This window comes from Lucilia cuprina, chromosome 4 (genome assembly GCF_022045245.1).
Source record: "Lucilia cuprina isolate Lc7/37 chromosome 4, ASM2204524v1, whole genome shotgun sequence".
Classification (NCBI taxonomy): Eukaryota; Metazoa; Arthropoda; class Insecta; order Diptera; family Calliphoridae; genus Lucilia; species Lucilia cuprina.
In genome coordinates, this window is record NC_060952.1 from 99,562,757 (window position 1) to 99,577,857 (window position 15,101).

At 27.4% G+C, this 15,101-nt stretch overlaps 1 protein-coding gene across 3 annotated transcripts in view; it reads left to right on the forward strand.

Moving 5' to 3' along the window:
• Positions 1–15,101, forward strand: part of LOC111690211 (putative uncharacterized protein DDB_G0267840) — a 112,114-nt gene that overhangs the window by 89,570 nt on the left and 7,443 nt on the right. For all 3 annotated transcript variants that reach the window (XM_046950749.1, XM_023452651.2, XM_023452654.2), the window contains 3 exons: positions 313–999; positions 3,122–3,256; positions 3,345–3,497. In XM_046950749.1, coding sequence (XP_046806705.1) covers positions 313–999; positions 3,122–3,256; positions 3,345–3,497 — 975 coding nt within the window. The remainder of the gene's footprint in view (positions 1–312; positions 1,000–3,121; positions 3,257–3,344; positions 3,498–15,101) is intronic.

Here is a 15,101-nt window from a genome sequence, read left to right on the forward strand (position 1 = left end):
ATTTAAAGTGTTTTTAACTAATAACTAAATTTTAATTAGCAGTACATACATAAATAATGTGGGAGTTGTATTAAAATAAATTAATGAAATAAGCATTTTTCCATTAAGGCAACTTGTTTAAATTTTGTTCAAACTTAGCAATTAAAATTTTAATAAAATTTATGTTGCTAGCAGCTACTTTAAATGTTAAAGTATTTAACAAAACAAGGTCGTAGTTAATTTATATAAAAAAAATATTTAAAATTTTACTTAGACAATTTTTACTCAGAGTTTAAGTATTAATTTGAAATATTCATTTTTGTTTTCTTACAGATTTCCAAACTCAAGAATATTGAGCTGATAAATAATACAAAAAATGTCACAACGAATCTACAAAAATCAACTAAAATACTCAATACACATCACAATAATGTTAAAGAAACAGCAACAGAAATTGTTGAAAATAACAATGAACAGAATAATGCAATAACTATTGTACATTTAAAGGCTTTAGAAATACCAGATTTGCATAACCACAACAACAGCAATAACAACAATTGCAACAACAATGACACTGATGATGGTGGTCACAAATGTTGTATTATGAAGAAAAAACCTGAACCATTATTGCTGACAACGGCAACACAAACCAACGACACCTCATCCTTAATGAATTCCACTAGAAATATGATTGCAACAGCTGAAGCAACAACACAAACAACACCACCAACAACAGCCAACTTGTTGGCAACGTCATTGGCATGCGATGTAGAAACCGATCATTTTGATGAACAACACATAACACAAGAATTAACACAGCATTTACAAAATAAAGCCATACAAGATGCTAAAGAAAATCATGAACATGATCATCATCACCATCATAGACATCATCATCATCACCACCATCATCATCATAATAATCATTCAGATTCCGATTCAGCTTTATCCTCAGCACCGACCAGTATAAGTCCTCAACCACCAGCAAATGGTGAAGAGCCTACAGATATTTGGCAAACGGTAAGTTTTGAAAATTATTAAGACGATATAAATAAGTTTAGTTATAAGGATTTGAAGAGCTTTGATCGGTCTAAAGCAAAAATTGTTTAGTTTTTAACTTTTTTGTTTAACACTTTGCTTCCTGATTGTTATGTATCGCAAAGGTACTAAAAATTCGTGGAAGTATTGGAATTTTCGTTGATGAGACTTTTTCGTCAAACATTCAAAGAATGATCTGTATTTTAATTTTCTCCCTGACGTCCCTACGTTTATGTAAATGAGCAGAGCGATGTAGCAAGAACTGTTCTATTTCGAATATCATTTGTTCTGAGGAAATTCAGTTGAGATAAGTTAAATTTATAATAATTCAAAAGCAGTGATCGTAGAAAGGAGAAAATCTTTATATTAAAACTTTTTGTTTGAATTTTTCCTTTGTGTATGCTATGAACCGAAAAGATGCACTACTTATGTCAATCAGCAGAAGGATGAATTAGCAAGTGCGACCTTATTTACAATTATGATTCTTATTTTCAAAAGGTTGAAAATTTGTTGGAATTACCTACAAGAGTAGCCCACAATAAGGTCATTTTTTAAACAATCAGTTAAACTTTTTCTTCCAGAAATAGCAAGCAAAGCTTTTTCAAGATAAAGATTTTTACAGAAAAAAAAACGTTTCTATTAATGTTTCGACATCTATGTATGTAACACATAACTAAATGCCGAGATTCAAGTTGTTCCCCAAATAGCATAAAACTTTTCCCACTTTCAATTTTCTTTGTAAGAAGTAATTTTTTTCTTATTTTAAAATTTTTCTCATTTAGAGCAAAATCTATACAAAAAAAATGATTGATATACAACATTTACCGAAAGAAATTATTTTGATTGCTTTTACCAAATATTGATTTAAAGCAAACAATTCAAAAATAATACTTATTCGTTGTCTGGCCTTTAACCGTAAAAGTAAAGTTTGTTGCTTAAGTCTTTCGTTTGGATCTCATATAAACAAACTTATATGAACCTTTTATATTTTTTATTATTACTATTATTAAAGCACCTTATTAACAACTAATAAAAAATAATATTCAATTTCACTTTTAAACTAATAAATCAATTTATATAAAAAAATAATATTTATTATTTATTTTCTACCCAAAACAAAAAAAAAAAAAACGGAAAAAAGTAGAAAAATGCACATTATTTTAGTGACTTTGCTTAAAGACATTGACAATGCATTTTTTGGCTCAATGACACATATTTATAATAAAAATAATAATAGTAATGAACCAAACAACAAATAAACTAAAACTGAAATAAAATAAAACGAATTGTAAAGAAAACTAGCAGACATGCGATTTATATCCAATTGTTAACTTGCAAAAAATAAAAATAAAAAATTATACATATAGAGAAAAATAAAGAAAAATCTCACGATTATTTCAGGGCCACATACAAAATACACATTCATACAACGTTTGTCTGCCTTTGGATTTAGCATTAAGGCATTTTATTCAGATATATGTTAGCAACATTTGTATGTAACGAATGTATGTGGGTATCGAAGTAGATGCTAGTGTACAATAAGCCTCCTGTCATAGAGAGACCTTTTTTAGTGACAATGCTAGTAGCTACTATCTGCAATGGCTTTGAGGTCTTTGGCATTTTGTCTGCCATGAACAATAACAATAAAAATATGTACAACTGCAGCGAAGATGGTAAAACAAATGATAAAAGTTCAGCACATAAACCCAAAGGCGTAACTTAGTTACCTTTGGCTAAATGGTTTTCTTTATACCTCGGCTCGTTGTTTTTGCTTTAAAGCATCCTTTTTTTGAAATCATGTTTTTTATAGCTGCCGACAAACGTATTACAATAATATTTTAGACTTAAGATGAAAAATAAAATTTTGTATTTTGTTTTTAACTTTAACATTGAAGGTGGTTTCACACTCATATTGCTAATGACCACATATATGGTCTCTTGACCAAACTGTCCGAGGAAGTTTTAATTCAAAAAATACAGGAATCTTAACAAGTACAAGTGTTATAAAAATAGTTTATTTTCTTTTTTACGAAATATTTATTTTTAAGCCGCAAAATGCTAAATACAAAAATATTTCATTTTCTTGTTTTCTTCTTAATAATAGATGCGCAGCTATACCAATGATATAGAAAAACTACAGAAGGAAGTTGACTTATTGCAAAAACAAAATGAACAACTGAAACAAGAACTCAATATAGCCAAGGAACAAATTATCGAATTGGAAACCAATGCCATGGAGGTAAATTAATCATATATACACACATATATATATATAAAAAAGTGTTATTTTAATTGTTTGTTGGTGTTTTACTTCTTTTCTTTGTTAGAGTGCTAACAACACCAAAATACCACAATTAATGGAACGCATTAAATATTTGGAGGAACAGGAGCATGAATTACAGGCCGAGGCCAATGATTTACGTGAACAAAATGAATTGCTAGAATTTAGAATACTTGAATTGGAAGAGACTAATGATAAGGTAAGTGTGTGTTTTACAATTTAATTACAAAATTATTTAGATGCCTAAAGTAGGCTTTGGATTTTTAGTGATTTTTATTCTATAAGCTCTCTAAAGTATACTATAGATTTTGAAATTTAGGGAAAAAAGTTTAGGAAAAAAATCTATTGCCGTTTAACTGTTAATAACAGTGGGCAACTAGAGTTGTTACAGATTTAGCAGTATTTTATTAACATTTACTTAAAAACTTGTCTTATGTTTAATGTGTAAATGTCTTTTAAAGAAATTGGGTAAACATGTTAATTGAACTAGAACTGAACTAGAACTGAACTAGAACTGAACTAGGACTGAACTAGAACAGAACTAGAACTGAACTAGAACTGAACTAGAACTGAACTAGAACTGAACTAGAACTGAACTAGAACTGAACTAGAACTGAACTAGAACTGAACTAGAACTGAACTAGAACTGAACTAGAACTGAACTAGAACTGAACTAGAACTGAACTAGAACTGAACTAGAACTGAACTAGAACTGAACTAGAACAAAACTAGAACTGAACTAGAACTGAACTAGAACTGAATTAGAACTGAACTAGTACTGAACTAGAACAAGAACTCGATAATAAAAGCTTGTTAAAAAAGCTTTTACTTTTTTATAAAATGTACAAAAAATGTAACAGATTTTAAGATATATTTTATAAATTGTTTTCTTAATGACAGAAATATAAAAATCTATATACATTTTTTTCTTTTTTTAGCATAATTTTTGTAAAGAATATCTCTAATCATAATCAACATTTCGTTAGCAATCATCTTTTGTTTTTTTTTGCACAAAGTCACGTTTTTAAATAAATAAAAAAAGATTTGCATGTAGAAAAAATAAAAATAAACTTAAAGTAGAAACCAAATCAATAAAATGAAAACCTCCTCTAAGTTTTGAAAAGAGTGTCTAATAAAAAATGTAAGCAGGTTTTTATTATTAAAAAACGTGATTGAAATAGTTTAGTTTTTAAGTAATGCTAAAAAACGAAAATTTTTAAGATAAAACAAAAAGGTCACAGGTTAAATACATCTAAAAGCCATTTATTTATTAATATTTCTTAATTTACCTTAAATATGAAATTGTCGAAAATAAATAAAAAACTATTGAAGAAATATTATAAATATTTTAGCAAGGGAAAGCAAAAATACCAAACTCTAGAGACATTTTATTTAAAAAAGGGCGTGTTTTTATTTATAGGTTTATATTTAAAATTTATTGATCACTCTGGCAAATTAAAATTTTTGATTATAAGTTTTGAGAGGTAAACAGTTTTAAACGGTATTTCGCTGTAAAATTGAGACAATTTAATTTTTGCTTTTGTAACTGCCTTATAGCAGTTCATAAATCTAATATAATATGTCACTGGAGACAAGTTGTTGTTTTTGTTATATAGAAAAAATCGTGCATTTTAGGCTATGACTCAATATACAAAAAATATATAGTGGACTTTTGTTCATTCACTCATTTATTCATTTGACGCCACATATAAATGTTTGATTGTATACTATTTACACATGCTACCAGTTTTGCTTGTAGTTCAGTAACATTATGGAATTTATTTATTTGCATTTGTTTTTTATTTTCACACATTTTTGTATTTAATTAGATTTTTTTTAAAAATCTTAGATAAATAAAAATTATTGATCTCATACCAAAAAAGTTTGTTTCTTAAGTCTTTTGTTTTATTAATGTTTTAGACATGTCCCTAATAAAATGTGGTTTTTATTGCATTTTAATACAAAATTATAGTTCAAATGATGTGGTTTTTATACTTTAGTTTTTTTAAATTCCCAAAAATTAATATATTTTCGAAATATTTTGCCAATCATAGTCTCCTTTTTAGACAACCTATTCCCCACCTACACTTGATATTATTATAAAAACAAATGAACAAAACAATATTATTAACACAATTTAATTAATGTGATGACACTATAAAAATGTGTTTATCTCCAAATTTGTTTGTTAAGCCATAAATTTATACAAAACTTTAACATTAAATTGAAACAGCAACCACGCATTTTAGATGTTTAAATTTGAAAAAGATACATAAATGCACGTGCAAATTGTTAAGCTAGATTATTTATTATGAGTCATTAAAGAATATCAAAAGTATTTCGCTACAACAAAATCCACCATTCACAAACAAATTGTAAAACCATTTTGGCGCGCAATTGTAAGAATTATAAAAAAAAATATGAATGCAAAAACTAACAATGACTTTTAAAGGCAGGGTTTTTATAGTTAACATATAAGTTTAGACGTAGATTTAATATGTTAAAAAGGCCTTATAAACCACTTAAGTCATAACAACTTTATTGGCAACCTTATAAAAAATAAAGTCAAGTTTTTTTTATCCTATAAAAATTTACTTTGCCAAAAAAAAAATAGTTTAATAAACGTATTTTAAGCCCTTTTTACTTTCAACAACTATTGCCAATTCTTAAAAAACTTATGAATAGAATATGTGCCTAAGTTTGTATTTATTTTTTTATAGTTTTTTGTTTTTGTATGTTAAACAATTTATTTGTGGTTAGTTTTTTCTTTGTCATTATTATTGGTTTGTTTAAATGACCATTTATGAAGAACAATCGTCATTTATAGTATAAGTTAAAATATTTAAAATTGTGGGAAGTTTTTTAATCTTTTAAAAACAAAACACCAACTTATTTAGTTTGTTACTAAATAAAACATAACCTATAGATATAAATAAAAAAAACAATTTTAAAAATAAATTTTAATTTGCAAATTTATTCAAAATCTTGTTTGAAAAAATCTTTCAATAGTATTTATTTTGCAAATAATTTAATGTCGGGTAATACATTAGCTATTGCTCTTTGTACTCTTAGCATTAACTAAGTTCTCTCTCTCTCTCTCGTTGGCAAATATTGTTTTGTTTAGATATGCAGTAAATGATGACTACTTTTAAGAAATTAAAAAGCACTTGTATGTAGATAATTCTAGTTCAGTTCTAGTACAGTTCTAGTTCAGTTCTAGTTCAGTTCTAGTTCAGTTCAGTTCTAGTTCAGTTCTAGTTCAGTTCTAGTTCAGTTCTAGTTCAGTTCTAGTTCAGTTCTAGTTCAGTTCTAGTTCAGTTCTAGTTCAGTTCTAGTTCAGTTCTAGTTCAGTTCTAGTTCAGTTCTAGTTCAGTTCTAGTTCAGTTCTAGTTCAGTTCTAGTTCAAGTCTCCAATTAATCCAGAGCAAAAAAAAAAATGTTCTTAGAAGACTAAAAATATTTTAAAATCGCTAAATCAACTACACTACTGCTGTCAGTTCAAAAACACATGAATGAATTTTTTCTTCCATTCTGCTAATTTTGTGATTGTTGTTGCTGTTATTGTTCTTTTTGATTTTGCGCTATTGCTATTGTTGTTTTACAATCTAACTCCACAATATTTTTTTGTGATTTTAGTTTTGAATTTGTTATTGTTTAGTATGAACGTGAATTTTACAAACAGCGCTTGCGCCAAACTAACGGAGTGTTTAGCAAAGACGAAGAAGCACAAGAAAAAACGGTTAAATTTAAAATTGAATGAAAACTAAAGGCATAAAAATAATAATTTAACACGTCTCAATATAAAAAAAAAACAACTGCAAACAAAATTACCAACAAAAGTAAAGTTTAATTTGGGCAAAGATAAAAATATTCAAATTGCAAAAACTGGAAATATTTGTTTAAAACAAAAAATTCTAGTACAGTTCTAGTTCAGTTCTAGTTCAGTTCTAGTTCAGTTCAGTTCTAGTTCAGTTCTAGTTCAGTTCTAGTTCAGTTCTAGTTCAGTTCTAGTTCAGTTCTAGTTCAGTTCTAATTCAGTTCTAATTCAGTTCTAGTTCAGTTCTAGTTCAGTTCTAGTTCAGTTCTAGTTCAGTTCTAGTTCAGTTCTAGTTCAGTTCTAGTTCAGTTCTAGTTCAGCTCTAGTTCAGCTCTAGTTCAGTTCTAGTTCAGTTCTAGTTCAGTTCTAGTTCAGTTCTAGTTCAGTTCTAGTTCAGTTCTAGTTCAGTTCTAGTTCAGTTCTAGTTCAGTTCTAGTTCAGTTCTAGTTCAGTTCTAGTTCAGTTCTAGTTCAGTTCTAGTTCAGTTCTAGTTCAGTTCTAGTTCAGTTCTAGTTCAGTTCTAGTTCAGTTCTAGTTCAGTTCTAGTTCAGTTCTAGTTCAGTTCTACTTCAGTTCTACTTCAGTTCTAGTTCAGTTCTAGTTCAGTTCTAGTTCAGTTCTAGTTCAGTTCTAGTTCAGTTCTAGTTCAGTTCTAGTTCAGTTCTAGTTCAGTTCTAGTTCAGTTCTAGTTCAGTTCTAGTTCAGTTCTAGTTCAGTTCTAGTTCAGTTCTAGTTCAGTTCTAGTTCAGTTCTAGTTCAGTTCTAGTTCAGTTCTAGTTCAGTTCTAGTTCAGTTCTAGTTCAGTTCTAGTTCAGTTCTAGTTCAGTTCTAGTTCAGTTCTAGTTCAGTTCTAGTTCAGTTCTAGTTCAGTTCTAGTTCAGTTCTAGTTCAGTTCTAGTTCAGTTCAGTCAGTTCTAGTTCAGTTCTAGTTCAGTTCTAGTTCAGTTCTAGTTCAGTTCTAGTTCAGTTCTAGTTCAGTTCTAGTTCAGTTCTAGTTCAGTTCTAGTTCAGTTCTAGTTCAGTTCTAGTTCAGTTCTAGTTCAGTTCTAGTTCAGTTCTAGTTCAGTTCTAGTTCAGTTCTAGTTCAGTTCTAGTTCAGTTCTAGTTCAGTTCTAGTTCAGTTCTAGTTCAGTTCTAGTTCAGTTCTAGTTCAGTTCTAGTTCAGTTCTAGTTCAGTTCTAGTTCAGTTCTAGTTCAGTTCTTCAGTTCTAGTCAGTTCTAGTTCAGTTCTAGTTCAGTTCTAGTTCAGTTCTAGTTCAGTTCTAGTTCAGTTCTAGTTCAGTTCTAGTTCAGTTCTAGTTCAGTTCTAGTTCAGTTCTAGTTCAGTTCTAGTTCAGTTCTAGTTCAGTTCTAGTTCAGTTCTAGTTCAGTTCTAGTTCAGTTCTAGTTCAGTTCTAGTTCAGTTCTAGTTCAGTTCTAGTTCAGTTCTAGTTCAGTTCTAGTTCAGTTCTAGTTCAGTTCTAGTTCAGTTCTAGTTCTTCTAGTTCAGTTCTAGTTCAGTTCTAGTTCAGTTCTAGTTCAGTTCTAGTTCAGTTCTAGTTCAGTTCTAGTTTCTAGTTCTCAGTTCAGTTCTTCTAGTCAGTTCTAGTTCAGTTCTAGTTCAGTTCTAGTTCAGTTCTAGTTCAGTTCTAGTTCAGTTTCTAGTTCAGTTCTAGTTCAGTTCTAGTTCAGTTCTAGTTCAGTTCTAGTTCAGTTCTAGTTCAGTTCTAGTTCAGTTCTAGTTCAGTTCTAGTTCAGTTCTAGTTCAGTTCTAGTTCAGTTCTAGTTCAGTCCTAGTTCAGTTCTAGTTCAGTTCTACCTAGTTCAGTTCTAGTTCAGTTCTAGTTCAGTTCTAGTTCAGTTCTAGTTCAGTTCTAGTTCAGTTCTAGTTCAGTTCTAGTTCAGTTCTAGTTCAGTTCTTGTTCAGTTCTAGTTCAGTTCTAGTTCAGTTCTAGTTCAGTTCTAGTTCAGTTCTAGTTCAGTTCTAGTTCAGTTCTAGTTCAGTTCTAGTTCAGTTCTAGTTCAGTTCTAGTTCAGTTCTAGTTCAGTTCTAGTTCAGTTCTTGTTCAGTTCTAGTTCAGTTCTAGTTCAGTTCTAGTTCAGTTCTAGTTCAGTTCTAGTTCAGTTCTAGTTCAGTTCTAGTTCAGTTCTAGTTCAAGTCTCCAATTAATCCAGAGCAAAAAAAAAAATGTTCTTAGAAGACTAAAAATATTTTAAAATCGCTAAATCAACTACACTACTGCTGTCAGTTCAAAAACACATGAATGAATTTTTTCTTCCATTCTGCTAATTTTGTGATTGTTGTTGCTGTTATTGTTCTTTTTGATTTTGCGCTATTGCTATTGTTGTTTTACAATCTAACTCCACAATATTTTTTTGTGATTTTAGTTTTGAATTTGTTATTGTTTAGTATGAACGTGAATTTTACAAACAGCGCTTGCGCCAAACTAACGGAGTGTTTAGCAAAGACGAAGAAGCACAAGAAAAAACGGTTAAATTTAAAATTGAATGAAAACTAAAGGCATAAAAATAATAATTTAACACGTCTCAATATAAAAAAAAAACAACTGCAAACAAAATTACCAACAAAAGTAAAGTTTAATTTGGGCAAAGATAAAAATATTCAAATTGCAAAAACTGGAAATATTTGTTTAAAACAAAAAAAAAAAAAAAAAAAAAAAACTCAACGAAAACAAAATAAGTGGGTTTAGAAACAATTAAAATGTTAAATATGGAAAAAAAATAAAGAAAATCTTTAACAAAAAATAATAAGAAATAAAGAAAAAACTAAACAAATATTAAAAAATATGTTTAATATTCATTTAATAAATAGAAATTTTAATTAAATATTTTAAATTTTAAAGTTTTAATAAAAAAGAAAAGAAATGAAACAATAGTGAATTAAACCCAAACAGGTTTTAATTGTTTAGCTAATTAAACAAAAACACAAAAATTGTTAAACAAAAACATTAACGAAAAAAATGTCAAAGTAATATTTGCCAAAACCACAGTTGATACGAAAGTTTGCTTGTGAAACCTATAGCTTTCAAAAATTTTTTAGCAATTAAGAAAAATTTTTGTAAATGTTAAGGAATCATTAAAAAACAGAAAATTACGTAATTTCTTAGATAAATTAAAAAAAGCTACAAATGAAGCACCTGCTTATAAAAATCTGAAATCATCTGCATTAAAATATATTATCAGATTCCAATAAAAAAAAGAGAACATCTCCATAATCAGTTACACCCACTAGGAATACATTCAACAGTATTAAACAAAAAGTAACAGATATAATGAACGAAATGTTGTGTGATGATGATTTTATTTGTTTAGTAAGTGCTAAAAAGAAATTCTTTGCTTAAATAACTTAAGTAAATACTTTATGTGTTATTTAGATTAAATCATTTTTTAATTTGTTTATTTTTATTTGCTTGGTTTTTCTTTTTTATTAAATATTTGTTTTAACTTTTAGTAACTCCCTTTAGTATGCAAATTATAGCCTCAAGCATTTGTAATTTAATTTTAATTTTAGTTTAAATATAGAAGTTTTATATTCTTAACCTCATAACACAATTAAGTGAGAGACTTTTTAGAACTTTATTATTATAGTCTTGCTGTGACAGAGTAAAAATTATGTTGATATTGTTATTAATTATAATAAACATATTAATTTTATGTTGCCTGCGCATTTGTCAGTTTCTGTTACACTTGTAGTCTAATCTTCACATACTTCTATTATTTATTTCCATAAATTACCATGACTTTGATTTTTTTACCAGATCGCAACGACAACGAGTTGGACTTGCAAAGAAAACATGGATTTAATGTGTCAATTTTTAATTTTCCTTACACCATAACGAATATAAAAAAATATTATAAAATTAAGTTTTATATTAGTGTTGGGTAGGGGAAAGAGAAATTTATGTAATGGCAAAGAGACTAATTTAAGCATAGATTAGGTACTAGTTAATTCCTAATTTAGTTTTAGTTCAGTTCTAGTTCATTTCTAGTTCAGTTCTAGTTCATTTCTAGTTCAGTTCTAGTTCAGTTCTAGTTCAGTTCTAGTTCAGTTCTAGTTCAGTTCTAGTTCAGTTCTAGTTCAGTTCTAGTTCAGTTCTAGTTCAGTTCTAGTTCAGTTCTAGTTCAGTTCTAGTTCAGTTCTAGTTCAGTTCTAGTTCAGTTCTAGTTCAGTTCTAGTTCAGTTCTAGTTCAGTTCTAGTTCGGTTCCAGTTTATTTTTAGCTCAGTTTTATTCAAGTTTATGTCTTAAGTCTTTTGTTATAAAATTACAAACATTTGTGTAACTTTTTTTGCATAAAAACATGTACGTTGAGTCATTATGCATGCACTCGACTGACTATGACGGATTTAATCATTCAAAGTCCACACCCAAAATGCAATAATTTTCTAAATTCATATAAATCTGTATTAATAAATTCATTAAATCAATAATACTTGATAATTATATCAAGATTATTTCATAAGCATGCAAAAATTATACGGCAATGGAAAAATTAAACATTATTTATAGATAAATCTGTATAAAAAAACACATACCAGATGCGCAGACTATTTAAATCTTTATGGGATTGAATTTGGTTAGTCTACTAGCTTAAAAATGAATTTGTTATGTTTTTATTTTATTCTGAAGATATTTCCTTAATTAATACGCTACTGTTTTATTTGTCCGTTAAAGACTGAAAACCAATCAGTAAATGAAACTGCAAATTTATTGTTTGCTGCCTTTTTGGTACTGCTAATCAAAAACATGTTAATTAACAAATTAAAATAATAACATTCGGGTTTGCGACGACTTTAAAAAATCCTTGAAAAAAATAATTACAAACATTTTGTACTAATTTCATAAAAGCCTTTAAAGTTGCCCCCGTTAAAATTTGTTAATTAATAACTACCGAAAAAAAACACAACAATTAATTGCAATTTTTAAACTATTATTGTTTATTTTTATTGTAGGGTATAATAGCTTTCAATCAAAGCAGTTGCTATTCTTTTCAATTTAAACTTCTAACAACCAAAACTAAAACAACAAAATTTGCTACTTTAAAACACATTCGCACAAACATGTGCTTGTTTAAATATAAAAATTATTTACGTTATTATGCAAATGAATACGTTATTTTATTCATACATAGTATTTTTTATTATTTTTTTTTATTTCGGTTTCTATATTATTGTTGTCCAACCAGCTCAATCAATGTATAAATATTCATATAAATAATAAAATCGCTGACCATAAATCAACACTAGAAACTAATAAATATTATTCAGTAAATTGCACAAACAAAACAACGACAACAACAAAAGTAATCATGTTGATGTCAATTGTAATTGTTGTGAATTAAAAATTCTTTTTAAACTATTAAAAAATCTTGATAATAATTTTTTGCGCAAATAAAATTCAAAAAGATTTGGAAAAATTGTATGATTTTTTTTAAGTTAAATGCGAGATTAGTATTCTAGTGTTTGCTTACAAAAATATTCTGTTTTATAATTAAAAACTAGTTATTTACTTTTTTTTACTAATTTTATTATTATTTTTTTTGTGACATTTATTAACAACGAAAAAACACTGCAATTTGTTTTTTTTGTCGCTAAGATTAATGAAGATAAATGTTTTTAAAATAAAACATGGCGTTTATATTTATATAATTTTTTTGTTTTTCTAAATGACCATTTAAATATTCATAAATTAAGCTAGAAGGGCTGATAATAATTGTAGGCTTTAGCGAATTGTTTAAGTTGGAATATGATCTTAAATGTTTTTGTTACTAAAAAATAAGAAATTTTATTTTTCATGAAAAGTTTAAAGTTCTTTTAATGTTCTTAAATATGTTTCCTGAAGGCATGATTTTTAAAGCAATTTGTTTAAATCACATTTGGTATATTTTTGAAAGGCTTATATATTTTCATTTAGAAATACATACGTCTTTTACTTCACATCAAACTATTTAAGAAACTTCACATAGAATTGAAAGTGATTAAATAAGAATTAAAAGTGATTTAGGAACTAGAAGAGAACTAGTACAGAACTAGAACAGAACTAGAACTAGAATAATAGAATAATAATAGAACAGAGCTAGAACAGAACTAGAACAGAACTAGAACAGAACTAGAACAGAACTAGAACAGAACTAGAACAGAACTAGAACAGAACTAGAACAGAACTAGAACAGAACTAGAACAGAACTAGAACAGAACTAGAACAGAACTAGAACAGAACAGAACAGAACAGAACAGAACAGAACTAGAACAGAACTAGAACAGAACTAGAACAGAACAGAACTAGAACAGAACAGAACTAGAACAGAACTAGAACAGAACTAGAACAGAACTAGAACAAAACTAGAACAGAACTATAACAGAACTAGAACAAAACTAGAACAGAACTAGAAATTGAACATTGTTTTTGCAAAATTTGTATATAAATTCTGCCATAAAGTAAAAATTAAACAGTGAGTACGATTTTAAATTGATAACATTTATCGATTTTTTTTGTTATCGATATGAAGGGGACCTATTAAAAACATGAAAGTAAAGCCGATGAAAAAATCATAAAATCTTTTTTAACAACTGCAAATATTAAGTAGCATATTACTATTCTATCGTAGTTTTCAAATTGCCGTTTTTTTTTAATCTATGTTATTAACAGAACATTAAAGCTCATATTATCTAAACGTGAAGTTAAAATTAATAATTATTTTTTCACAAAAATACAATGTATTTTAAACTCAATAAATCTTAAGCGACTTAATGGCTACAACGTTTAAGGAATAATAATATTTTTATTTTAAATAATTCTCTAAAAAATTGTTTTGTTCGAATTTGTTAGAGTCATATTAAACCACTGTGCATAATTTGACTAAAGTTTGTGAATTCATAATTAGAATTATGTTTGGAAAAAAATAGTTATTGAAGTCTTTATTAATTGTTTATAGGTTGATTAAACAAAGAAATGTTCTTCTTGTTTAATGTTTTTTTGTGCTCTTCTAAACCCCTATAAATAACTAAACCCCCGCTGTTGTAGATTTGTTCAGTTAAAATGTTTTTAAATGTTAAAAAATTTAGTCATACAAAATGACTTCATTTAAAAGCAAATCAAAGTTTTTTTTTTAATTTGTTTCCATTAAACTAAGGAAAATAGATTTTTATGATTTTATATTTTTATGATATTTATATATTAATTTTGCTTTAGAGTTTTTGCTAATATTTTGCATGTTTTGTAACCTGCTTTCAATTCTAATTTAATTTTTTGTGATTTTTTTCTGACAAAAAAAAAACTAATTGCAAGAAAAATGTATTGCTAACAAAAGAGACCTTAAAAACCATTGAAGTTGAAAATAATGAAATAAAATTCACATTTATAGTTTGAAGACTTCACTTTAGTTTAATTTTTTCTATTTATATTGTAGATAAATTGGATTTTAAAACAAAACTACAAAGAAAAAAGTTCAATATAATTTAAAAATAAAAATAATCGCCTCAAGAGTTTAAGCAAAACACCAGCAAAGCGTTGTAACAATATGATGAAGAAGAAATAGTTGAAAAAAAATATAAAAATAAAAAAAATACTATTTAAAACTAACCAAGCGTATACACATACGGCTGCATATTTATTTACCAAATACTGATAGATAAAACCATTTAGATTCACAAGTATGGGTGTCTGGGTTTATATATTTATAACATTTTTAATTGTTTATAATTTATTTGGAAAGTTTTACTTTTTTCCTTTTTGTTTAAAATTTTCCAAATTGTTTAAATAGTTAATTTATTGTTAAAACCACTTTCAAAGTGCTGAGATTAAAATCTTTCTTAAGTTTTTATCATTATTATTATTATCAGTTTAAAACATTTTCATTTGACATGGCAAAATTGTAACTCCCTCAAGAATCCATTAGCACCTTGTTGGCTGAAGTTTTTTTTTGTTCTCTTATTTCCCATTATTTGTGAATTTCCACATGCAGTTTTTACCATTAAACAAACAAAA